Source organism: Cynocephalus volans, chromosome 17 (genome assembly GCF_027409185.1).
Source record: "Cynocephalus volans isolate mCynVol1 chromosome 17, mCynVol1.pri, whole genome shotgun sequence".
Classification (NCBI taxonomy): domain Eukaryota; kingdom Metazoa; phylum Chordata; class Mammalia; order Dermoptera; family Cynocephalidae; genus Cynocephalus; species Cynocephalus volans.
The window spans coordinates 23,392,560-23,419,874 of record NC_084476.1 but is presented as its reverse complement, the minus strand read 5'-3'; the positions used below and the strand labels follow the sequence as shown (position 1 = coordinate 23,419,874).

The 27,315-nt window shown below is 43.5% G+C and overlaps 1 protein-coding gene across 2 annotated transcripts in view; it reads left to right on the top strand.

Annotated features, from left to right (window-relative positions):
* The first annotated feature begins 6,109 nt into the window (after positions 1 to 6,109).
* Positions 6,110 to 27,315, top strand: part of RGS3 (regulator of G protein signaling 3) — a 128,284-nt gene continuing 107,078 nt past the window's right edge. Inside the window, exons 1-4 of one of the 2 annotated variants that reach the window (XM_063082220.1) lie at positions 6,110 to 6,212; positions 21,403 to 21,453; positions 25,164 to 25,222; positions 26,300 to 26,394. In XM_063082220.1, the coding sequence (XP_062938290.1) occupies positions 6,110 to 6,212; positions 21,403 to 21,453; positions 25,164 to 25,222; positions 26,300 to 26,394 (308 nt within the window). Of the gene's footprint in view, positions 6,213 to 7,842; positions 7,922 to 21,402; positions 21,454 to 25,163; positions 25,223 to 26,299; positions 26,395 to 27,315 lie in introns of those variants that run through there. The other variant, XM_063082221.1, reaches the window with a different exon arrangement.

The window sequence follows — 27,315 nt, the reverse complement described above, 5'->3', positions numbered from 1 at the left end:
TATCTATTAGGCTGCTTGAAGTTGTCTCACAGCTCACTGATGGTCCATTCTTTTTTCTTTTTTCTTTTTTTTAGTCCTCTTTGTGTTTCATGTTGGGTGGTTTCTATTGTTATGTCTTCAAGTTCACTAATCTTCTTTTATGCAATGTCTAAGCTGCTGTCAATCCTTTCCTGTGTATTTTTTTCATGTCAGACATTATATTTTTCACCTCTTGATGTTCAATTGGGTCTTTTTTATATCTCCCGTGTCTCTATTTAACATACCTTTACAGTGTTTCTTGAATATATAGAATATAGTTGTAATATCTATTTTAATGTCTTTGTCTATTAATTCTATCACCTGTGTCATTTCTAGGTTGCTTCTACTAATCGATCTTTATCCTCATTATGTTCATATTTTCCAACTTTTTTGCTTGCCTGGTAACTTTTTATTGGATACCAGACACTGTGAATTTAACCTTATTAGGTACTGAATATTTTTGTTTTCCTGTACATATTCTTGAGCTTGTTCTGGGATGCAGTTAAGTTACTTAGAAACAGTTTGATCATTTTGGATTTTGCTTTTAAGCGTTTTTAGATGAGACAAGAGCAGCGTTTAACCCAGGGCTAATTATTCCCCACAACTGAAGTAAGATCCTTCTGAATATTCTACCTATTGCCTCATGAACTAGGAGGTCTTTCCACTCTGGCTGATGAGCATAAGAACTATTCCTGGCCCTGTGTAAGCTTCAATGATTTTTCTCTCTAATCTTTTTGGGTGGTTCTTTCCCCACCCTTGGGATACTTTATTCACACCCATGGGCTCATCAGCACTTAGCTGGAGATTTGAGGGAGCACCCTTTGCAGATCTCTGGAGCCCTCTCTTTGTATGGCTTTCCTCTCTGGTACTCTGTCCCGTGAACTCTAGCTGTCTTGACTTCCCAAATTCCTCAACACAGAGGTTTAGAGTTGGCCTGGGTTTCCTCTCCCTTTTGGAAAGTCTCACCAGGTAATAAGCTAGTTAATGACAGGGCTCAGCTTATTTGCTTTCTCTTTCTCAGGGATTACTGTCCTTCATTGCCTGGTGTCCAATACTTTGAAAACTGTTGTTTTACACATTTTGTCCAGTCTTTTAGTTATTTCAAGTGAGAGGGAAAATCCAGTCCCTGTTATTCCATCTTGGCTAAAAGCAGAAGTCTATATTGTTCTTTAAGTTCAAAAAACTTTTTGAAGGCCTCTGGAATGTAAGACTTTGCCAAGCCAAGCTGCTTGTTATCAGTCCAGGAAAAGGGGTGCTTCTTGAAGAGACTGAAAGGGCTTCCAACCTAACTGCAAGGACACTGAGCCATTCTAGGAGAGACAGGGCACTCTGCTTTTCTTTTCTGGTTATTAGCAAGTCTTTGGCTCTTATGTTTGGACTCAACTTACTATTTCACATTCCTTTGGTGGTGAAGGTTTTGGTCTTTTCCATTTCGAAGCAACATCTCTAAGCTCACACTTGAAAACTGGAATTTTTTACTTGGTTCTCACTTAGATCCTGTTTGTGTATTTAGGTCACCAGAGGCTTCTACATCTGAGACAAATTAAAGTTTCTCTGTGGTATTTACGGCAACCTGCATCTGCTACTGTAGAGAGCCACTAACCCAAAGATATTGTGTTTTACCTTGAAGATGAGTTGCAGACATACTTTTAAAAGGCAAATCAAGGGTGAATAAAATACCACTTAACAAAGCATTCCAGCTGGTTAAATTTAGTACACAAAAAAAGTCTGACCCAAGAATATTCTCTGGCTTTGAGCCTAGGGTATTTTGCTTTTTAGAGTGAATTTGGTACATTTTCATTCATGTGGAGCTATTGCTTCCCAGCATTTTACTCTGAGATGGAAGGTCAACAATGACCGCCTTGTCGCTAAATCCAATGGACACTTCTCAGTTATTAACCTACTCAACCTCTCAACAGCGTTTGACATCGTTGACTATTCTCCCCTTCTTAATCCGTTCCCTGGCTTTCATTCTCCCTTTCTGGCCTTTCTTCCTCTGCCTGTCTTTTCAGTTGGTAATTTTCTTGGTTCTGTCCTGAGCCACCTTCTCACATTAAACATTCTCCATGGGCTCTCCTATCCATGTCCATGGCTTCACTGGGAATTCCTAAATCTATATTTCTAGCCTAAGTGTTTTCTGTGAGCTTGAGTTCCAGTATATTCAACTGTTCACTTGACATCTTCACTTGGACGGCACGTGGGTAACAGCCTTAGACGGTTCACGGTTGAGCTCATCACATCTCCGCCCAGTTCAGCTCTTCCTCCCATGTTCTCCATCTCTGTAAAGGGTACTTCTAAACATTCGATTTCTCAAGCCAGGGTTCCTTGCATTCCATCTTCCACTCAATCGTCAAGGCCTATTGATTCTACCTCTTTCCATCCCTACTGCTACTACACTAGTTTGGCCACTATCATCTTTTACCTGGAAGACTGGAAAAGACTTCTCCTAACAGCACTTTCTTCTTCCAACCCTCATGCCACCTCCCCTTTCCATCCATGTTTTTTACATTCTAGCCAGAGCAGTTTTTCTAAAACACAAATTAAAGCCTGTTGGGATCTTGTTTAAAATATTTCTATGACTACCCTATGCTCTTAGGACAAAGCCCAAACTCCTTGTAATAAAATAGGAGGCCTTGAATGATTTGGTTCTTGTTTACCTTCTTGCATATTACTCCCTCCCTCAAACTCAAAGTTCCCTGCACATTTGCCCTTGTCCAGTTCCTCAAATGTGCAATTCTTTCTCTTACTTTCTGGCCTTTACATGTTTTGTTCTTTCTGTCTGTATCCCATCCTTCGCCTCCTTTGCTTGGCTAAATCATCCTCCAGATTACTTTCTTTAGGAGGTTTTCTCTGACCTCCTTTATCATCTTGGTCTGCCCAGCTCCCCAAAGTGAGATGTTATTCTGTGTTTCCAAAGGTCACCGTGCTTCCTCTATTGTAACACTCACCTGTCAACTCCATCTTGTTCACTTCTATATATCCCCAGTGCCCAGTATAAGCCTTAACCTAATAGGTGCTGAGCAAACATTTGTTGAATAGAATACTAATGTGTTGGTAGCCATGGAGGTCTCAGTCCTACCAGTCTATAGCCTTGCTACTCTGAGCAGGAGGATTTGTGTGAAAGATGGTATTCTGTAGTGGTTCTCTGGCTGGGAGCTGGATTCTCGTTTCCCCACAGTTTATTTACTAGTTTAGCAACCTGATTCAGTTAAGAACTCTGCGCCTTTGTTGCTTCATATTTAAATACAAATATTTGAATGTTCTGAAGACAAACGGTGGGACCAGATGATTTTTTGTTTGTTTGTTTCTTTGGTTATGAGTATTTTCTGCATTAGTCGTTATATTTCCTCTCTTGTACTAATTATTCACGTTCTTTGGTATATTTGTCTTTTTTTTTGCAGATTTATAAGACTTTTTTTGTACATATTTGCCATATGTTTTATAAATATTTTAAATTCATTTTTCAATTAAAAAATTTTTACTTGTTTTATGGCCATAGAAAAGTCGTTATTGTTTTTATTTCTTTCCAACCATTTGAAAATGTAAAATTCATTCTTAGCTCACCTGCTGTACAAAAACAGGTGGCCAGATCTGGACTTAAGTCATAGTTCGCCAACCCTTGCACTAATGTATTGTTCACTAAATTTGAATGTCTTTGCATTCCTGGCATAAACACCACTTGCTCATGAGTGATTTGCTAATATTTGATTTAGGATTTTTGTATCTAAGTTCATAAGTCAGATTGGTCTATGAAGAGATTTCAAACTAGTTGTGGAGCACAGATAAATTCTATTTAGCTACATAATAATTTTAAAAATTTGAATGAGTTGTCAATATTAAAAAATTGGGAAATATTACATTAAAAATTGGAGATTTCTGGCTGTATTTAAAAAAGAAAAAAGGAATGTGGCAAAAATTGGGAGAATGTTGGGCCAGTTTTGCAACATTTAATAGATCTTCTCTATTGTATGTTTTCAATTTCATTAATTTCTACTCTTATTTTTATTTTTGACCTTTGGTCTATAGTTTTCTGTTGCTATCCTTCCTTATTTTGTTTTTGTTTTTGTCTTTGTCTAGACTCCTACCTAGTACTGACAAATCTTCCAGTTTTTCCCTTAGGTTCTGAAATAGTTTAAATTACATTGGCATTGTCTGTTTCTTAAAGGTTTTATAGAATTGGCTTCTAAAACTATCTGGGTTTTCTATAATTTCGTCAGGTAGAATTTTGGTTTCCTTTTCTATTTCGTCTGTGGTTAGTGATCTATTAAAAATTTCAAACTCTTGTATCAGTTTTAGTAATTAATACCTTCTGGAAAATCACCCATTTTCCCCCAGATTTTCAAATTTATACAGTAAGGTTGTAAAGATTTTCTCTTATAATTAAAAATATTACGTTTTTATCTTGGCTGTGTTTCTCTTTCCTAAACTTGTTTATTTGTAGTCTTCTTTGTAGGTTTTGCCAGAGGTCTATTTTATTGGTCTTTTCAAAGACCAGGCTTTGGTTTTATAGTTGAAGTCTATTTTTTCATTTTGGAATAAATTTCAATTTAACTTTATTATTTCCTTTTCAAATTTTCTTCTGAACTAGCTTATTTCTCTTCTAAATTTTTGAAATAAATCTTTAGTTTTAAAAAATTTTTAAATCTTTCTTGTTTTGTAAATAAGTTTGCCCTTGAACTTTGTATTCTATTCCATTGATCTGTTTGTCTTTTCTTTTTGGTATTACATTATTGTAACATTATTTAACATCTGATAGTCTAAGTCCCCTTTATTTTTATTTTTCAAAATTTTCTTGGTTCTTTGGTCAGATGATTTCTTAAAGACACTATTCTTTGATAGTTAATGTGAAAATACACCCAAATAAATCCTTTTAGTCCCTTCCCTCCAAGCCCAAGTATTCCTTATTCTTCCAGATACAAAGTCAGTCTTTAGAAAATGACTTTTCTAAAAAGTTATGTTATGGTGTATGCATGTGGTATATTAAAGTGTATTTTATGTGCATGTGTGTGGTGTGTGTGTGTGCTTGTGTATGTGCACAGGATGCATATATAGTGTGTGAGGTGTGTTTATATATCTGTATGAGGTATGAATGTAGGGTTTATGTGTATGTATATGGTGTTTTTGTATATGTGTATGAGACGTGTTAAAATATGTATATTTGTACAAAGTGTATGTTTTTATTATATGTGTGATATATTTATGTATGTGTGGAATGTGTGTGGTTGTGTGTGAGGTAGAGGAGAGATACTGAGGCCCCAGGGGGTGCTAGAGTGCTCAGGGCATAGCCCCTAACCCAGGCTTAGTCCCCTGCCTTCAAATTCCCCTGCCTTCTTGGAGGAAACAGGGCCATAACTGTGGCCCTTTCTGGATGTCTCCTGTGGATAGCAGTGTGGGTTAATAGGGCCAGTCTCTCCTGCAGTGCCACTACCCAGGCTCCCACTCACCCCTTAATTCTATCTCCTGAGAAAAAGGTGACCTATCCCTTTAAGAAAAGGAAGCTTCTACTAAGTAAAGACTTAGTGGTGGTGGTGAAGGTGGTGAAGGTGGTGCCACCAGAGGGGTCAGATCAGGATCAGGCCGGCCTTGAGTTCTCCCAACTGAATAGGTTAGCTTCTGAGTAGGGCAGGAGTCAGGAGGTAACCTGTAAGGCAGTGGGACTGGGACCTTTGTCCCCAGTAGGAGTGAAGTGCCTTGTGTAGGTCTCAGTCTTTTCTCCCCCAGGCAACATTCAGACAGTGTGACTCTGCCCAGTTCTCCTGCTTAGTCCCACTCTCCTGCGTGTTACACCTGCAGGATGCTCACAGCCTCTTTGAGTCCAAAGAGGTCCCCCTCCCCCCACTACAATGATCCCTGACAGAAATGTGAAGAGGTGATTTTCACATCTCACTTCTCTGTGGACCTTCCTTTGTCCTGGCTCCTGAACACCATGCTTTCTAGTTCATACCGAGAGTGAACACCTCTTGCAGGGGTCATCTTCAGCCCATGACTAACTCATGCTCTGATCTTGCTTCTGCAGGTCTGTAGCACCTCTGGGTTCGGTGTCTCATCTGCATCCTGTGGCTTGAGATAGGTTGCCATTTTCCCTGCCTGAATGGAGTGGCCAAGGCAGGATTCCTCCTTGCCCAGAAAGGATGCCTGGACTCAAACTTCCCCAGCCAGGAAGAGGATCAGTTATGCTCAAGTCCAGGGTGCAGGTAAATCCATCTGCCATTGGGTTGGGACCAGGAGAATGGGCCTGCCCCTGCTAAGGGCAATGTTCATGGTGTAAGGGTGGGGGAAGAGCAGGGCAGGGCTTCACAAAGTACCAGGATTCAACCAATCCACTAGCCTTTATGCATCTCACTTTCACTTGACCACTAGTTTGCTGATTTCAGGGCTCCTTCTCCAGTTTCTGCTCCCAACTGGAGGCTAGCTGGCCTTGTGACATTTTAGTTTCTTTACCTGCCTCAAGAAGGCAGGTCTGCTACCTTGACCTGCTGTTGGTCGTGGGGCAGTTATGGAGGTCAAGGAAGAACAGGATGATGGCCTTTGGGGCAGATAGGCCTGGGTTCAAATTTCAGCTCTGCCTGTTCCTAGTTCTGCAAACCTTGGACAAGCCACCTACCCTATCTGCCTGAGGTTCAGAGTTCTCCCTGGTAAATTCGGGGTAATACTTCCTAGGCTTACTGTAAAGATTAAGTGATATTATGTGTGTAAGTTGCCAAGCTCAAGCCCTGGCACCTGGTGTATAACTCTTCTCTCCACTTTCTTGCATCCCCCAATCTTGTCTTGAGAGGATCACTGAACCACAAAAATCCACTTGGCAATGAAGTCAGGGGAACAGGGACAAATACCAACACTTCCCATTTTTAGATTTACACGAGACCAGCAGCTTTCCCTTCCACAGAGGCAACAGCTAGAGATTTTCAGAGCAGATGTCCTGGTGTGAAACCGCTCCCTGGAGGTGTCACATGAATGTTTGCCGACAAAGCAGCACAGGGGCTGACCTTCCTTTCAGCTCTGCCTCCATGTACCAGTCTGGAGAGAGATTCCAAGTGCCCACCCCCCTCTGTGTTCTGTGCATTTCTGTCCCTCAGATGCTGGAGGCTTGCCCTACTGTCTGATGGCACCGGGCTGTGGATGGGGGGCCATGAGGCTGGGGAGCAAGCTTCTTCCATCTGGACCTGTGTCAGGCTGCTCTCATCCAGAGGAGGCTCAAGAGGGCGATCCAGGCAGAGTTGGGGAAGGGGCTGCAGCCTGGTGGGGGTGGCCTGTCCAAGTGCAGAGAACATTTTTCCAAAGCCCACTGCGCTGGGCCAAGAGAGTGCTCCTTTGCCCTTGCTTGGGTCTGATGATTACAGGTCTGAGCTTCAAAGAAGGTTACTAATCGGGCTAATTGCTGGGCGAGTAGCCCAAGCCGGCTCCGAGTGGGCATGCTGGGCCCCTGCCCTCTCATGGGCCTGGCTTTTCCAACCTGAAGCGCGGAGCAGGAGCCAGGAGCCCTGGTGTGGCCGCCCCATCCTGCCAGCTCCTCGGGGAAGAGACGCCTCTGGTCGGCCCCGGGCGGCTGCCCTCGCTGCTCCGGGCGCCGGCGCCTCCTCCCCTCTGGCCGCGCGTCTGCTCCGTCAGGTGGAAATCTCCCCATTCAAACGAGCGCGGGCCAATCAGAGCTTGGCGCGCCCTGCGGGTCTAGCGCGCCCTGCAGCCGGGCCTCCCGCTCCCGCGCGCTCCCGCCTGGGAGACACCGGCGCGGGGGCGGTGAACCCGCTGCCTGGGTTACTGGGGAGCAGCAACACAGCCGCCTCGGGTTACAGGCGCTCCTGCCCGAGCCGCAGCGGGGACGCCATGGAGCGCTCCCTGCACCGGGTCTCCCTCGGGAGCCGACGTGCCCACCCGGACTTGTCCTTCTACCTCACCACCTTTGGTAAGTGCCTCTGGGGCTGGCTGCCAGGGGCTGCTTCACCCTGCTCTCAGCGCCCGGGAAGGCAACCCCCTTCGTGACAGGTGAGGTGGGGAGCAGGTGCTCTTTCTATTTAGAGAGCAGGTGCTCCTTCTCTGGCCCCCTCCTCTTGTGGTTGCCCAGAAAGGCTCAGGGCACAGGCTCAGGCCGAGCAAGCCCCTGGACAACACCTGCTGCCCAGCCACTGGTGCCAACTGCAGTTGGTTCCGCCTCGCTTGGCTGGAATAATCACGCCCCAGTTCATCTTTCAGAGACCTGGTTTGTCACCAGTGAGTTTCCCATTAGCAAGCAGCTCAGGTTAAATCAAGGTTTTGTTACTGCATCTGGTGATCTCATTCACTCACTTTCCTTTGGCCCAGGGACAGGACAGGTGCCTGGTTAGCCCGGGTGGACTTGATTCCTTGTAGCTCACCTTGGAGGCTGTAATCTGACTTTTCCATCGGTATCTGACCCACAGCGGAAATGGGAGAATTCTCTCCTCCAAGACAAACCAATCCTTCAGGAGGGTCCCAGACCTGCTCTCAGGGCTTGAGGTGGAAAGAAATGGGCAGTAGGCCTCACTCCGCAAATAAGAACTGGGTAGTAGCTGCCCCAAAGGCCTGGGCAAATCTGGCCTTCCAAGTAACTGTAGTAAAGATAACAACCCTTCCCTAGAGTACAGCCCTTTACAGCTCTTCATATCCTCACGGTCCTGCAACTCCCTGTGCAGAGGTGGTTATTTTTCCTTTGTGAAGACTTGAGACTCAGAGAGAGGAAGATCTCCCAAGCCTGAGGTCAAGCCTTCCAGAGATGAACTGTCCAGCACATTTTTGTTTAAACTTGCATACAATTTCCTCATAAAGATTGGGGCAGTTACTGTACTATAACCGGACTTTGCCCAGATTTCAAAGACAGAGCATCCAAGGAGTTAGACCCTCCCTGGGCTTCTTGGCTTCTCTGCTCTCAGGTTTACTTCTGTTCAATGCACCTGGCTCTTCATAACCTGCTTTTTTCTCTAGGGTCAGAGGGAGTGATGGAAAAGCAGTGGCTTGGCTCCTAGAAATGGCCTGTGGTCTTGGCATCCCGGAAGTCACTGGTCCAGTTGGTGGAGGATAATCAAGAGAGTAATTAACTAGCCACCATTTGTTGAGCACTTACCATGTGCTGCGCCCTGTGCCAAGTGATTTACCTGTGTAATCTCATTTAATGTTCCTAATCGTAGGAGTCAATTCCTGTTAGCACCATTGGGATGTGGGGCTCCAGAGGATAAGTGAGATTTCTAGGATGATCTGGGTTGGCAGGGCTGGAGTGGTCAGGAGTGTCAGGGAGCTGGGAGGCCTGTTACTTTAGCTGTATCCTGATTAAAAAGTAAAAATAGGGCCGGCCTGTGGCTCACTCGGGAGAGTGCAGTGCTGATAACACCAAGGCCCCGGGTTCGGATCCCATATAGGGATGGCCGGTTCGCTCACTGGCTGAGCGTGGTGCTGACGACACCAAGTCAAGGGTTAAGATCCCCTTACCGGTCATCTTTTAAAAAAAAAAGTAAAAATATGTTTTACTGTTTTTTTCCTCCTTATTATCATGGTAAGATGTGTACATTGTTAAAAACTTAGTGAAAAGAAGAAAGTAAAATCACTTTTTAATGTGACTTGCCAGAGAGACCACTGTTAACATTTTGCTTTATATTCTTCTAGATTTATTTCTGTGTGTATTTGTGTGTATGTATGTGTGTGTGTGTTCTAATTTTAACAAAATTAAGATCAAATTGTATATCCAGTTTTATAACGCATTTCTTTTCTTTACTGGTATGATGTGAGTATTTCCTGCGTCAGTCCATGTGCTTCTATTGAATTAATCTCTCTGCCAGATCTGGGAAGTTGGGGTGGGTCTAGGCCCAGCCGGGAGTGGATCTTCCTGTCCAGCCATGGCCTCAGGGTTGGGTCCAATGAGTATCAGTGAAGGTTGCTGGTTGAACAGTGGCTGTGATGTGAATGTGCAGGAGGTAGGCAGGAGCCAGGGGATGTGGGGGAGGGGGTCGGGGGAACCACCTGTTCTTATTTATGCAGTCTCCTCTCAAAATCTCTCTGAGGACACTAATTAGGAAGTTTGAAAACTTCTTTCCCGTTTCCTGCATTAGATCTGTTTCTCTGGGTGCCATTGTCATGGTGCCCTTCTTTCACGCTGCTGATTTTCTTCATGCACTGAGTGATCTTTGCTCATCTGCTCATGAATGAAAATTCTTATCAGTGGTTACCAAACGTGGCCAAATATCAGAAGCATCTAGGCAGCCTGTTAAAACACACAGATTCCTGAGATCTTTCAGAGATTCTGGTTTAGTAGGTCCAGAGTGTAACCTGAGAATTTGTAATTTTACGAAGCCCCAGAGTGTTTTGACCACCAGCCAGGTTTGGAAGCTATGGATTCAGAGTCAGTTTTGGTAGCCAGTGTGGACTCCCTTTACTGTGAAGGTCTTTGCTAAGCTCCCCTCAGTTTGCTCACCTTTCCCCAGCATGGCAGGTAGTCCCTGAACTTCAGCACTGGGCTTTGCCTTGGTAGAACCAGATGAAGGGCTTCCTAGCTGCACAACCCCTTGTCCCCAAGAAAGGGGCTTGATCAAGTGACATTAATTGACCATATACTGCCTTCTGAATATGTAGCCTGACTTCAGAGGAGGGAAATATGCAAGCTGAGGCTAGGACCCAACTACTTTAGAGGGATTTTTCTTTATTGTTATAACTGGTGTAATTTGGAGAGGTCATTATAGGTGAACATAATATTTTTTCCCAGGATTATATCTTTTATTTTGATTAGAATATTTGTTTACATTTTTTGGTAACAGCTTTATTGAGATACAATTCACATACACACAAATTACTCATTTAAAGTGTATACAGTTCAATGGTTTTTAGCACAGAGTTGTGCAGTCATTACCACAATCAATTTTAGAACATTTCACCACCTCAAAAAGAAACACTGTACTCTTTAGCTTATTGCCTCCAAACCCCAGCCCTCCTTTACCCCAGCCCTAAGCAACTACTAATTTACTTTCTGTCTCTACAGATTTGCCTATGCTGGATATATCATATAGAAGAAATCACCTAATATGTGTTTTTTTGGGGGACTGACTTCTTTAACTTTAATGTTTTCAAAGTTCATTCATGTTGTAGCATGTATCAGTACTTCATTTATTTTTATGATAGAATAATATTCCATTATATGGATACACCACATTTTGTTTATTCATTCATCTGTTGATAGATATTTGGGTTGTTTCTACCTTTTGGTTATTGTTTATAATGCCATGAGCATTCATGTACAACTTTTTCTGTGGACAAATATTTTCATTTCTCTTGGGTATACATACACCTAGGAGTAGAATTGCTAGGTCATATGGTGTATTAGTCTGTTTTCTGTTGCTTATAACAGAATATCTAAAAGTGGGTAATTTACAAAGAAAATGACATTTATTTCTTATAGTTATGAAGGCTGGGAAGTCCAATGTCCAAGAGATTCATCTGATGAGGACCTTCTTGGTGTGAACTCTCTACAGATTCCCATGGCAACACAGGGTATCACATGGTGAGAATGGCTGGGTGAGAGTGCTTTAATATGCTCACTTGCTCTCCTTATAAAGCCACGAGGGCCACTCATGTGATAACCCACTAAATCATTAACCCATTACTCCATGCATGGATTAATTCATTCACGGGGGCATAGTGCTCACCATCCAATCACCTCCTAAGGGCCCCACCTTTTAACACTGGCACATTGGAGATCAATCTTCCACTCGAGACTTCGAGGGGACAAACATTCAACCCATATCATGTGATAACTCTATATTTAATTATTTGAGGAACTGCCAAACTCTTTCCCAAAATGGTTGTACCATTTTACATTCCCATCAGTAATGTATGAGGGTTTTGATTTCTCCACATCCTCACCAACTCTTATTATATGACTTTTTAATTCTAGCCTTCCTAGTGGGTATGAAGTGGTATATTGTTGAAGTTTTGATTTGCATTTCCCTGATGGCCAGTGATGTTGAACCTTTTAAAAAAAATTTAATGTACTTATTGACTATTTGTATATCTTTTTTGGATAAAAGTTTATTCAGATCCTTAGCTCATTTTTAAATTGGGCTATTTGTCTTTTTATAATTGAGTTGTAAGTGTTCTTTATATATTCTAGATACAAGTCCCTTATCAGATATTTGATTTGCAAATGTTTTCTTTCAATCAGCTGGGTTTCCCCCCCTCCCAACTTTCTTGATAGTGTTCTTTGAAGCCCAAACATTTTAAATTTTGACGAAGTCCAATTTATCTATTTTTTTCTTTTGTTGCTTGTACTTTTGGTGTCATATCTAAGAATCCATTGTCAAATCTAAGGTCACAGAGATTTAGTCCTATGTTTTCTTCTAAGAGTTTTATAGTTTTGACTCTTACATTTATGTCTTTGATTCATTTTGAGTTAAGTTTTGTATATAGTGTGAGGTATGGGTACAACTTTGTTCTTCTGTATGTGGCTATTCAGTTGTCCCAGCACAATTTGTTGAAAATACTATTATATCCTCATTGGATGATCTTAGCACCTTTATTGAAAATCAACTAATTATAGGTTCATGGTTTTATTTCTGGACTCTCAATTCTATTCAGTTGACCTATATGTCTGTTGTTATGCCCGTACCACATTATCTTGGTTACTCTTGCTTTGTAGTAAGTTTTGAAGTTGGGAAGTATAAATCCTTCAACTTTGTTTTTCTTTTTCAAGATTTCTTTGGCTATCCTGGGTCCGTTGAATTTCTGTATGAATTTTAGGCATAATATTTTATATAGGAAGTAGAAACCCAAGTTCACAAAAATGTTGGATAAATATTTAAAGAGTATCTTCTTGAAGAGATACCAATTTATTAGCTTGCCTAAGGAAACAAATGATTAACCCACCAGGAGTCTGTGATGGCCTGGATGTGGTGAGTGGTCAGGGGAGAGAACAGGTTGCCTTTCCTCCACGGTGTCTGGGCCAGGAGATGTTGGGCAGGTTGGACATGTTCCGAGGGCCACAGGTAACTATGGACATTGGGTGACACAACCCACCTCTATTTAGAAACGTCATCCCTCAGTGAACCTGCAAATTGAAAGCTGCAGGGAGCAGCTCTAAGTGCAGGCTGTGGAGGAGTGCCTGGAGTCTTTGGTTTGCCAGAGGGAAGTCAGGAAGATATGGTTCTGAAGGCAGAGTAGACTAAGAGATGTCATTGATTTGCTGGGCATTTTCTTTCTTTTTCCATGTTTGTTGTGGCAGCACAACATTAGCTGGGGCTCCTGTTCCACTCCTTTTCTGCTTCTCATTAGAAGCCACAGAGATAAATAATCCATTTCCTTTAGTGAGAATGAAGCTTGGGAACAGATGCCAGCCAGCTGCTCAGTGTATTGGGCAGTGCAAGGTCAGGCCCTGAACTGGAGGCCTTCAACATGTCTCTGCCAGCTGCCCCTTGTTTCCAGCCCTGCTGCTCTGAGCCTAGGAGATCCCCTAGGCTTGGCTGGGGAAACCCATCCAACTATTTCGCAGGAGCTCATCATTTGCTAATCAGAGTCCTCAGCATTTATTGGCTTTTCTGTGATTTGGAGTTCATCTGCTTGGGAGCTTTCAGAAATTCCTTAAAGTTTCTGGCCCATTGATGGTCCTTTGTCCTCATTTCCAATTCTGCTGTGTATGCTCTTTTCAAAACCTTTTTTATAAAACTGAAATCCTGTCATTTGTAGTAACATGAATGGAACTGGAAATCATGTTAAGTGAAACAAGCCAGGCACAGAAAGAAAAATACCACATGATCTCCCTCGTATGTGAAATCTAAGAAAAAAAAAGTTGTTCTCATAGAAGTAGAGTAATGGTTACCAGAGGCTAGGGGCAGGGGGCTGACGGGGGAGATAAGAAAGTGGTGGACTAACAGGTACAAAACTATGCTATCTATCCTAAGTGAATCAGTGTACAGTATGTGCATGTATTGAAACAACACACTGTACCCTACAAATCTGTACAAGTAAATATAAAAATAAAAAACATTTTTTTATTATGAAATATTACACACATACAGAAAAGCATCCCCCAAATGATTTGCAGTTCAGTGATTTATAACAAAGCAAATGCCTTTGTAACTTTCACCGGAGTCAATAATTGAACATTACCAATATCCAGAAGACTCATGTTTGATATGTAGTTTTTTTCTTTATCATTCAGTTCAAAATATTTTCTAATTTTCATTGTCATTTTTTCTTCAAACCATGAGTTATTTAGAAGTGTATATCTTGGTTTATAAATATTGGGGATACTGCCGTAATATTTTAATTTGTTTTACATTTTGGTGAGAGAACATATTCTGCATCTCTTTAGTCCTTTGAAATTCATTGAGATTGCTTGATGGCCCAGCAGATAGTTTTTATAAAGGTTCTGTTTGTACTTGAAAAGAATTTTTCTGCAGTTGGGTACAATGTTCTTTGTATAGGTCAAATTTAGGTCAAATTTGCTAATTATGTTGTTCAAATATTCTGTATTCTTGTTGTTTTTTTCTATTTGTTCTATTAGTTACAAAGAGAAGTATGTTAAGATTCTTACTATGATTAAAAATTTGTCTATTTCTCATTGTAGTTCTGTCAGTTTTTCCTTTATATATTTTGAAGGTATGTAAAGAACATACAAATTTAGAATTATTAACTTTCTGGTGAGTTGAAACTTTTATTATGAGGTCTTCTTTTATTGTTATGAAGTCTTGTCTATTTCTAGTAGAGATAAACTCTGCTTATCCTGATATTAACATGGCTACTGATATTAACATTAGTTTCTTTTGGCTAATATTTGCCTGGCATATCTTTTCCTATCTTTTGTCTTTCCACCTTTCTGTATCTTTATGTTTTAGATGTGCCATGTTTATTACAAAGGGCAGGCACAAAGTTATTATTTTTCTTCTTAGTGCAGACCTAGGATGATATCTTCCTTCAAAAAGATCTTTTTGCTTGGGTCACTAGCAATCTGGGATAATCTTAATTCAGTATTAGGGACTGAGATTATTTGAAGATGAGCTGCAGTCCTTTGAGGAACTGTGTCTGATTACAGCTCACCCTATTCCCAAGGAACAACCCTTTAGGGTCTCAATGCAAAAGGTAGGAGCACAGAAGAACCCTACCTTTTGCTGGGCCCTAGTCTTCAACTCCTGTTCGTCTGGCCCTAAGAGGCAGGCGAAAACTCTGCTCAGCCTCTCAACCATTGAGTTACACAGAAGAACTCTACCTCTTGTTGGGCCCTGGTCTTCAACTCCTGTTCCTCTGGCCCTAAGAGGCAGGTGAAAACTCTGCTCAGCCTCTCAACCATTGAGTTATACAGAAGAACTCTACCTCTTGTTGGGCCCTGGTCTTCAACTCCTGTTCCTCTGGTCTTAAGAGGCAGGCTAACTCTGCTCAGCCTCTCAACTATTGAGTTACCCCTCTGAAATTTGAAAACACCCCAGGAGAAAATTAGCCCATAAAAACACTAGGCTTAATTCTATAGACCTCCATTCCCCCAGATCCTACTTGGTAGTTCCTCTCTATCTTGTTATATCTCTAAGATACTTTAAAATATTTGTCTAGCTTTTCTAGTTTTCCTCAGTGGGTTTATCTTCCCAGAAATGGAAGTCCCCTACATATGTTTTCTAATTTTTCTGAGTTCCTTCCCTCCTTCCTTCCTTCCCTCTATCTTTTTCTTCCCTCTCTCCCTCCCTCCCTCCCTTCCTTCCTTCCCTTGACAGGGGGCCTCAGTTCCTTGCTACCTATTGTTAAGAGGCTTCTGTTTCTCATCACATGGATTTCTTCATAGGGCTGCTTGAGTTTCCTCATGATATGGCAGCTGGCTTCCCTCTAAGCAAGTGATACAAAAGTGGAAGCAAGAAAGAACCCCCATAAAAAGACAAATAACTCAATTTAAAAAATGAGGAAAGTATGTGAATAGACGTTTTTCCAAAGAAGATATACTAGTGGCCAATAGCACATGAAAAGATGCTCGACATCATTAGCTGTCAGAGAAATGCAAATCAAAACCACAGTGAGATACTATTACACTAGAATGGCCATAATAAAAAAGACAGACAGTAACAAGTGTTGGAGAGGATGAGGAGAAACTAGAACCCTTGTACATTGCTGGCATGAATGTAAAATGGTGCAGCCACTTTGGAAAAGAGTTTGGCAATTCCTCAAACAGTTAAATATAGAGTTATTATTTGTCTAGCAATTCCACCCCTAGTTATATACCCAAGAGCAGCAAAAGCACATTCCCACACAAAATCTTGTATACAAATATTCATAGCAGCATAGTTTATGATAGCCAAAAAGTGGAAATAACCCAAATATCCATCTCCAGATGAATGAATAAACAAAATGTGTTATATCCATACAATGGAATATTGTTTGGCCATAAAAAAGAATGAAGTATTGACACATGCTACAACATGGGTGAACCTTGAAAACATTATGCTGAGTGGAAGAAGCCAGTCACAAGAGAACTCATGTTGCATAATTCCATTTATGTGAAATGTCTGGAATAGGCAAGTCCATAGATACAGAAAGTAGATTAGTGGTTGATGGGGGTTGGGTGGAGAAGGGAATTGGGTGTGACTGCTAATGAGTATGGGATTTCTTTTAGGGGAGGATAAAAATGTTCTAGAATTAGATAGGCTACACAATCCTGTGACTATACTAAAAAACAATGAATGACATGCTTTAAATCGGTGAATTGTATGACATGTGAATTATGTCCCAATATAGGTATTAAAACAAAAAAGAAGGAACCCATTATACCTTTTTTATCCTAATCTTGGAAGTGATCCATTGTCACTTGGACCACATTCTACTTATTAGAAGCAAGTCACTATGTCCAGCCCACACCTGAAAGGAGGATGTATGTTCCACCCCTAAAAGGAGGAGTATCAAAGACTTTGTGGACAAATTTTCAACCCATCATAGGTATAGAGTGGCTAAGAGTAGAGGCCTTAGGGCTGGACAGCCTGGATTCAAACCTCAGCTCTGCCACATACTGTGTGATCTGGATGACCTGTTTAACTTTAAGCTTCAGTTTCCTTACCGTAAATGGGATAAAAACAGTAACTATTTCATGAAGTTGTCATGAGTAATAAGAGAAATAAAAGGCATGGAGTAAAGTGCTCAGTACCTAGTAAACATCCTATAAATATTGACTTTCTTCTCCCCATGTTTGTGCCCAGCCTGCTAGTTCACTGTGGACCTGAACTGTGAGGTGAGATGAGCATGAGACCTGAAGCATGTTTGAGTCTGAGCCCTCAGGACTACTAGCCTTGGTGGTGTTATGGTACAGTCAAGGTTAGATGCTGACTAATAGATTCAGAAATTTTATTCTATAAAATTTCTTACCTAGGAATGACCTAGAATTCCTTGTGGATGATCTACAGGAGTCTAATTCATCAGGAGACTTGAATGCTAATTTCTTAGTTTATGCTGAGAAATAGAATTGCTGAGTGGACTGGAAGACTTATACTGGCCAGAGCAATCTCTTTCAGGAAGCTTGGGAAACCATATTAGCATCTGGTTTCACAGGAATCAGAGTCAAGCAAAGGGATGTGAATGGGCCCATCACAATGTTTCTTCCACCACAGTGACCCCTGCTCATTTTGGCTCATCAGGTCTCCTTCTGCCAGTGGGCACCATAACAAGCTAGGGCCACTTCTCTGAATGGAACTCAAGATTCTCCCTCATCAACACAACAGAAACTTGAAATTCTCTAGTGTTCTGTCCCAAGAGCTGTATGACTCCCAGTTCTTCAACACCACTGCAGTCTACTGTTTCTCCCTTAGAGGGCAGAGAGTGAAATTGGTAAATATACGTTACTCTCAGCCCTGATCAGGGCTGCTGTGTGGATGAGGCAGCTGAGAATCACAGAGAGAGGGAATGCCTGGCAGCTGGCTAGGCTCCCTCCCTCCCTCCTGCACGCAAGGCTTGACTTGTTCTCACAAATGCAGGGATGAAATCTGTGAAGATTAGTGGCTTGCTAGGCTCCATGTACACTCAACCTCCTTTGTACATTTCTTCTGATATCATCCCTCTTCTTTTGGCTTTTAACACATGACGTTCCTCAAATGGGCAATTGCTTTTGGGTGAATTGGGTTTTAGGATGACCCTGCTTCATGCTGGCCAGGCAAGTCCCTCATAGTCAAGCCTGATTTCCCTTTCACCTGGTGGTTCATTTCTCCACCCTTGGAGATGTTTCTCAGGCCCTTCCCTCTCTTTAGCTTCCTCTTGGCTTCTTGAGAAAAGCTGTGGCACATTGTCCTGTGCCTGACTGCTCACTCTGCTCCTGAACCTATAGGTTCCATTGGCAGATGTAATGGTGCACATTAGAGGAGGTGCATGTTGGAGGGCTGTATGTATTCTAGCAAACTGGAGCACAGGAAAGAATGCTGGAGTCGGGCAGGGTTCTGGTCTCCTGCTCTGGCTCTGGGACTACCCTGGATGCTGTGGGCCCAGAGCAAGTCATCTTCCATCTCAGGTATGACTGTTCTGGCTACCACGTGATGAGGTTGGGCAAGATGACTTCAGGGGCCTTGAGTGTCAGACATTTGATGGAGTTGGCTGATGGGGAGGACACATGGGGCAGGCATGGCTGAAGGAAAGGTCTCATTCTTTATCTTACCTCATCTGTGAGCCTCAGGAGGCTGGGATAGGTTGCGTCCTGAGCTGGGGAACCTGGAACCTGGTCTGCTGGGTTTGATTTCTCTGCTGTCACAGGGTATAGGGCACCCTGACCCTTCCTGAGGAGACCTTGCTTGGCAGGGCCTGTAATGGGAGCTGTGTGGACCTGTGTAGACTCATCTGAATTCAGTTACTCTTCTTCCCAAGCTTATCCTCCACTCCAACCCCACTTTCAGCTTTGCCTACAACCCTGTCCTAGCCACTGGGCTGTGAGCTTCCTGAAGGCAGGCACTGGGACCTTCGGATCTGCCCTTCCTCACTCAGGGCCTCATGCAGGTGCCCAGCAGATGTTTGTCAATTGGAATTAGCGACCATTTGTGTTGGGAGATTTCTTGATCTTCATTTCTGGGAAAAGGGCCATTGCTAGGTGGTAGATGTTGTGCAGCACAGTGGTTCCCATGGCTTTGGAAATCCAAACATGTTTGTGCCAGAGCTGGCTTTGCACTGCTGGTAGTTTCAGAAAAAACATTTCATGTTAAACATAGATGACTTTGAGTTGGTGAGATCCAATTGTGACTGCTGGCCTCGTTTGTCTGTTTCCAAACCTCCTTTTCCCACCCCACATTGGACTGGGCACAGTTTTTAAAAGAGGTTTCTCAGCTTTAGGGAGCCCCACTGAAGTAATTGCTTAGACTTTGAGATAATAATACTGTGGATTCTCATGGTGCCTTTCATCCGAGGACCTCCTCACCCTCCAGCGTGATCTGATCACAGCTTGGAGAGTGCAGTAACCCCTATTATTAGCTCCAGCTCACATCCATGGACACTGTGGTCCTGAGAGAGTGGGGGGAAGTTAGGGCTGGAACTAGAATAGGATCCTTGGGCTCCTGAGATCTGCATTCTGAGCAGGAGCGCCTCAGAGATTTCTGATGCCTGCAGAGCTGGACCAGGGTTTGCTGGAGTCTGAATTGCTTTGGACTGTAGCTTAAACATCCAAAGTCCAAGGATCAAGTGATTTCCAGGCCATGGTGGTTGGTGGACTCACACAGAGCTATAAGACATGAAGCTTCTCTCCTTTTTGTTCTCTGAACCCTGCCGTCCTTCCTCTAGATAACAACAAATCACAAGCCCCAGCCACCATCCCAGTTCCATGGGGCATGTCCAGAGATGAACAGTTGGGATGAGGAGATGTCTCACTGTGCCATGAGGAATGGTGGAAGGACTTCAGACTTCAGGTCTAGAGGAGAGAGCCCAGAGATGGCAAAACCAGATCCAGTCAATGAAAGTTACTGAGAGGCCACTTTTGGCTCAATGTAAGATGGAGCACTGAACAGTCAGAGCTATTTCAAAAGAGAAAGGGCTCCCATTGCAAGACGCAAACTCCCTATCACTGGAGGTGACTGAGCAGAGGGAGGTGACTGCTAGACACTGTTGTCATGGAAGGAGCAGATGAAGGGCTTTCTGGTTGATGTGCCTGGCCCTGCTCTCCCTGCCTCCCCAGCGTGGGTCCGCCTGGTGGATTGAGTTCAGTGGCTTCTTGAGGCTTCAGGGAAAGTCTATTGGACTCAGAAAAATTTTCCATATGTTAGTAAGGAAGAGGAGGGTGGCCCTCTCCTTTGTCCCTGCTGGAGCCATTGGTGTCTGTGAAGATGACCTGAAGTTTTTTTTTTTTTTTTTTTCCTTTTATTTAAATAAAAATGGGAAAAGCCAGAGGGAAAAAACCTCACCCAGCCCCTCATTCTCACCTGCTTTCTAGCCCTGGTTCTTCTATTATCTTCGCATTTCCCCTCCCCTTTTCCTCCCTCCCTTCTTCCCTGCCTGCTTTTGTCTTTCCCTCCCTTCGTCTCTCTTCTCTTTCCTTTTTTTTGATTTCCTCATCCTATTATTTTTAATTATAGAAGTGCTATAGATCATGGATATATTCATATTGTTAAAACAACAATGGCGATAGGTTGAAATTCCTCTTGACCACCCTCCCTCCAATTCCCAGTCTCTTCCCTAGAGGTGATCACTGTTTAATTTGGCATCCTTTCAAAACACACACACACACACACACACACACACACACACACACACACACACACACACACACAATACATACCATATGTATTGCTCTGCAATCTGCTTGCTCCTTTTAAAAACTTGTCTCAACGATATTCCCATGCCAGCTCATATAGAGCTCCTCCATTCTTTATAACAACCTGTAGTATTCCATAGGACAGCTAAAGATGGTTTCCTTAGCCACTCTTATATCAATGGATATTTCAGGTGTTCCCAATTTTTTCTTATTTAAAAAATGCTGTTGTACCAGCCTTTGTTCATATGTGTGAGTTTTTGTCTATGATAGTTATCTGGAATGAAGATTGCTAGGCTGAAGGAAATGCACATTTAAATTTCAGTGATATTGCCAGACATTACCCTCCATTTGCACTCCCTCCAGCAGGATATGAAAGTACCTGTTTTCCTACACCTTTACCAACATTTGACAAAGGACTGACAGTGAGAGCTCTCCAGCATCCACCTGGGATGTCTGGTATGGTAGTGAGCTCTCCATCACCAGAGGGGCATGAGCAAGGCTGGAGGACCAGTGCTCGAGGCATTGAAGAAGGACTCCTGGGGTGGTGAGGAGGCTGACCCAGGTGGCTTCTGAGGTCCCTTCCCACCAGAGACTGTAAGAGTCTTTGAATAGCTTCACATGAATCAAAGAGTATTTCTGTCACCTTTACTTCGGTTTTCACCCAATAAGGAGCCAAAGTGAGGTTGTTTCTGGTGTTCTTTCCTTAGGTCAGCTGAAGCTGTCAATTGATGCCCAGGACCGGGTTCTGCTGCTCCACAGTGAGTATGGCTGTGTGCTGGTGGAAGGAAGGGGCGGGCCACTCAGCCTCCTGCCAGAAGCCAGGGTTGGGGGTGTTACCATGGGCCAAGGCTTCTTTTCTTATTTTCATATAGTGTCCTGCCCATTGAAAGAAGTGGGTATTCACTTGGGGCTCTTTCTATAGACCCAGCCCCAGTCCTGCCCCTGATGTGTGTGGAGTCTACAGTGGTTGGCCTTTCTTGGCAGGCTGGAGCTGCCTCTGGGCACCTCAACATCATCTTTGGCCCCAGTGGAGCAGGGCCACAGAAGAGCTTTTCTACCCTCTGTCCCTTTTTTCTTTCATTCTTTCTTCTGTCTTTCTCTTTCCTCATTTGTTCATTAATTCATTCATTCATTGATGGGCATTGTAGTGTCATGGTTAAGATCATAGTCTTTGGAGCCAGACTGCTAGAATCTGAATCCTGGCTCTGATACTTTACTTGCTGAGAAAACTTGAACAAGCTCAGGTTTCTCAATGTCAAATGGTAATGGTAACAGTATCTATCTTATGGGTTGTTACAAGGATTAAATCAGTTAATATTAGTGAAGTGCTTAGAACAGTGCCCGGCACGTATAAGTGTTTGTTAAACAAAATAAAAAACCATAAATTCCAAAAATAGTGATTAAGCATTGGCTCTGTGCTAGGGGCTGGGACACCCACCTACCCCTGTCTAAGTGGTACTGATGGGATGCCTGGGAAGACCTGGGAAAGGGAGTGATGTCTACTGTATTAGTATGCTTTTGTGTTGCTATAACAGAATACCTGAGACTGGGTGATTTATAAGGAAAAGAGATTTATTTGCCTCACAATTCTGGGACAGCTCTATCTGGCGCAGGCCTCAGGCTCCTAATCATGATGGAAAATGATAGGACAGCTAGCAGGTGCAAGCAGATCACATGGCAAGAGGAAGCAAGGTGATGGGAGGTGCCAGGGTCCTTTAAACAATCAGTTCTCTTGGAACTAATAGAGCAAGAATGCACTCACTACCTGCCCCTGCCCCCAATCTCCCAGGGAGGACATTAATCTATTCATGAGGGATCCGCCCCCATGACCTAAACACCTCCCAATACTGCCACAGTAGGGATTAGACTTCAACATGAGCCTTTTGGGGGCAACAGATCCAAATCATATCATCCACATTCCATCCTTAAGGAGGAACAGGCCTGAGCCATGCAGAAGGGAGCAGCGGGAATGGGCACTTCATGCAGGTGGCCAGCAAGTACAAAGGCCTAGGGATCAGAGAGCGCCTGGTGCATTGGAAGAATGGTCTAATATGAGGGGCATAGCATGGGAGGATTTTCTACTGCACCTGTTTGTTTACCTATTCGTTTGTCCTTCTCTCTAGCACATAAGTAGTTACTCAGCTTCTGTTATGGCTCCCACTGCCTGGATTCCTCTGTTCAGCCCAGAAGGCCCTGTCTCTCCAGCCTCCCTGGCTCTTGCTGCTATTGGCACACTCCACGCCCTGTTCTATCCAGTTACTTGCACCCCCTGGAAGGCTTCTTGCTTTCCCATGCTTCTGTGCCTTTGTACTCACTCTTCCTTGTGTCTGCAATAAGCTTCCTTCTTTTTTGAACTCCTTTTGAAAAATGACTCTCCCTCTCTTTGATTTGCAAGAAATTTGCCTGCCTTAATCATCATTAAGACTCAGGAAAGAAGGTTCATTTTACCTTCTTTTTTTCCCCTCCATGAATCATCCCCCGACCCAACTGCCTGGCCCGAGTTTGTTGCTTCCTCCTTTGAGTGCTCATTACAAGTGCTGACTACATTGTGCCATCCTGTGCCTGATCTCTCCACCAGACTGGGAGTGCAGTAAGGGCAGGGGCCGGGTCTGCCTCACCACCACTAGTGGCCAGAGAACCAGGAGGTCATCACTAGTGGCCAGAGAGAATCTGGATCCTGCCCTCAAGAGCCATGCCCTTGGGGGCAGGGATGCATGCAGGAATAGTAACTAGGATACCGGTCAGAGTAGACCAGCAGGCGCCTGGCATCCTCCGGTCCTGGCCTTGGGGGGCCCAAGGTGAAATTCCCAAGGACCAGCAGAGGGGTGTTTTTTGCTTGCCAGAGCCTGCCTCCAGCTGTGCAAACAGTTTTTGCAGAATGCATCTTGGCCTCCACCACTCCATTTGTCCTGCACAGTTTGCTTTGGCTTCACCCCAGCCTCAGGCCCTTCATCCCTTCCAGCCTGTCCCTACTCCTTCCTTTGGCTTCCCAGGCCTCATGCCTCACACTACTGGGAGCTCCATCCGAGCTGAACCTGAGGGCTCAATCAAACTAAAACATACAAGAAAACAGAAAAGAGGCTCAGGTTCTATCAGATCGATTGTATGATTTCTGTAGACCTCAGGCAAATGGGCCATGCTTTCTTTCATGACCAGAACTATACTCACCCCACACCTATCCCTTGTCTTTATTTATTATTTTTTCTTAGCAAACATTTGTTGAGCAGTTACTTATTTGTCAGGCACTCTACTAAGCACATTATCTCATTTAATTGGCACAACTGCTATCTTATAGTGCATATTATATCACTAACTCATTTAAAAAAATGGCAAATTCAGTCTCAGAGAAGCAAAGCAACTCACATTAGCTTACATGGTTAGTAAGTGGTACAGATGGGATTTGTGCTTGGGTCTGTCTACTTCTGGTTACCCAAGCTTGTGACTACTGAGCTGTACTGTCCCTCAGCCACAGCACAGCTCACTGTACAGGCTGTGTTCTCCAGCTTGGCCCTTCCATTCCCAGAAGTCTGTCTTGTGTGGTAGAGGGAGCACTGAACTAGGAGTCAAGAGACATGGGTTCTAAATCCAACTGTCATTCCCATTGCTCTGTGATTTTGGGAAAGTTTCTTACTGTCTTTGGGCCTCTCTTGCAGCCTCATTTTCCCCATTAAATGAGGAGTTAGACTCAATAAAGTTTAAGTTCTCTTTCAGCTGTGAGATTCAGGGAATTGAATGCACTCTATAATGCCTTGGTGAGGGTGCTGCTAGAGTATGGGAGATGGTGGAAATGGACTAGACCATAGACAGGTTAATATCCAATGGCTGTTATACAGATTAAGGGCTGGTAGTAAGGGCCATAGCCCTACTTCTCAAATGTATTAGTCTGTTTTCTGTTGCTTATAACAGAATACCGGAAACTGGGTAATTTATAAAGAAAAATGAAATTTATTTCTTATGGTTTTGGAGGCTGAGAAGTCCAAGGTCTGGGGGAACATTTGGTGAGAGCCTTCTTATTGGTGGAGACTCACTACAGAGTCCTTTGGCGACCAAGGTATCACGTGGCAAGAATGGCAAGAGTGCTTTCATGTGTTCTCCTTATAAGCCACCAGTCTATGCCCATGGTAATCCATTTAAACCATTAACCTATTACTTCATGAATGGGTTAATCCATTCATGGGGGCATAGTCCTCATGATCCAAAACCTCTTAAAAGCCCCACCTTTCAGATACCATAATTGAATTTCCCACCCACTAACATTGTTGCAATGGGGGCAGAGTTTCCGACACATGAACTTTTGGGGGACAGATTGAGCCCATAGAATCACAGATATGCCTTTCTTTTCAGATCTTTTAATTTGTGTGTTTACATATGTGTGTGTGTGTGTGTGTGTGTGTGTCTGTGTGTGTGTGTGTCTGTGTGTGTGTGTGTGTTCTCATTCACCTACCCCAACATTTTAATTCTCTTTTAGTCATAGAAGGCAAAGGCCTGATGAGCAAAGAGCCTGGCGTCTGTGATTCCTATGTGAAGGTATATGATGGGGCTGCAGGTGGGGTGGAGGATGTTGAGGGGCCCTGTCACTAGGCTGAGTCCCAAGGTCCCAGCATTCCTGTGGGCCTGGGGTCATTTGAGGTGGTGGTTTCCGTATTATTCATTTGGTAAGTAGGCATTTATTAGACACAGTGATAAGGCCCTGTGCTAGGATAGACCCCTTTCCTTAGCCCAGCTTGGTCCCTAGGGCTTCCTGTAAGAGCTAGAATCTTAAAGTTGATCTCAACCATCCACATAGATGGGCACAGTGAGCATGTGGATGACTAAAATCCATAGACAATTCCAAGCCCTCTTGTGAAAAGCAACATCTTCACCTTCTTTCCCCTAAAACTATTTGCAAAACGGCCAGATTTGGGCAGTAGAATGAAGGGTTGGGTCTTCTAGTCTCTGAGGACTGGAAGAGCCTTCTGAGTTGGGCCCTTGCAGAAGCCAGAGGCCCAGCAGGGGCAGGGGTCTACTTCTAGTGAGAGCCAAAGGCCAGGAGCCTCTCAGAGTGTGGCAGCTGGAGTGTTGGGTGTAGGCCCTGATGTACCACTCTGCGTTCTTCCTGAAGCCCTCAGGCTGGTTAGAATCCCCTGCAAGCAAGGACTTGATTGTGAGCAGGGCTGGGCACTGGAGTCGGGGGGGGAGAAGAGACAGGGGCGAGAGCATGGACTTGGGGCCTTGGCAGGAGGCTAATCCAGAGCATCCTGTGAAGGGAGTACTTAGTAGCTCCTGGAACTTAGAAGAGAGGAGGCCTTTTGCTTTTGGGGAAACCTCACTGCTTGAAGGAAAAGCAGAGATGATAGTTGATGACCCATCTCTGGCTGGGCCCGTGGCTGCCTTCTTGGTACCACCTACCATGAGGCCCTGTCCTGGCATCTGACTCAAATACCTCTGGCCCTGGGTTCCTTGTTCCTTTCCAGCATCTCAGTGGGGACTCCACGCTGTCCTCTGCAGAGGCTGGTTTGAAGGACACAGGGAAGCCTTTATCTTGGAGATGTGCAGAGTCAGCTGCTGGCCATAGATGATACATGGCCGTAAGATCAGCTAATGCTTACTTTTCTCCAATTCAAGGTTTCTTTGATTCCTGAAAATAATCGACCATGCCATCAGAAGACGCAGACCATTCCAGACTGCAGAGACCCAGCTTTCCATGAGCACTTCTTCTTGTAAGAGTCTGGTGCAGCTGGGTCCTGGAAAGGAGAGGGAAGGAGTGTTTATCTGGAAACAGCTCTGTTTGCCAAATCTAGAAACAGATCTAAGCAGAAAAACATTGACTTCTAAAGGATGTCTTTGTTTTCTCATCCACTTGTGTCCTTGCATCCCTGGCACCAGGCCCAGCAGTGAGGTCCACAGTGATAAGGTATCACTTGGCTGGTTCTCATAACTGAAATGCCCAGCCTGGGGCTGGCAGCCCCTGAAGAGAGTAGAAAATTTCCCACTGTGCCTCAGGCCAAGCTTTCTCCTTTAGCAGAAGGAATTTTCCAAGCTGAGGGATGTTTGGCCTCTCTGCCCCCCTTTTATTTAAACTTCGTAACCTCTCTGAGCTTCGGCTTCCTTATTTGTAAAATGGGGTTAATAATAGTACCAACTTCAGAGATCTGTGAGGTGTAGATGGGACAGTATAACACAATGCCTGGCAGGGTGGTAGCTGGTATTGTTGTTATTATTTCTTTCCCCCATCTCTGAACTCTGGGGCCAATGGGAAGGTAATAGACATTCTATATTTTCCTTTTATGAAAATTAGTAATATATTTTTTTTCTCATTGTGCAAGGTAATTTTGCTTATTGTAAAAAATAGAATATATAAATGAGATGAAAAATAGATAACACCCATAGCCCTACTACCCACAGACAGATATGCCTTGCTGTATTTCTTTTCAGGTCTTTTAAGTTGTGTGGGTGTGTATGTTTACAAAAATGGAATTTTTTAATAATAGTGTGTTGTAACTTCCGTTTTGTCCTTAATGTAATATAAACTCTATTATGCATATAAGTGCTCATCTCCCGCACGGTTTTTACTATAGTTTATCTTACCAGCTGTTTAGGTTATTTCCAAAGTTTTGCAATTAAGACCTTCATGGATCCAG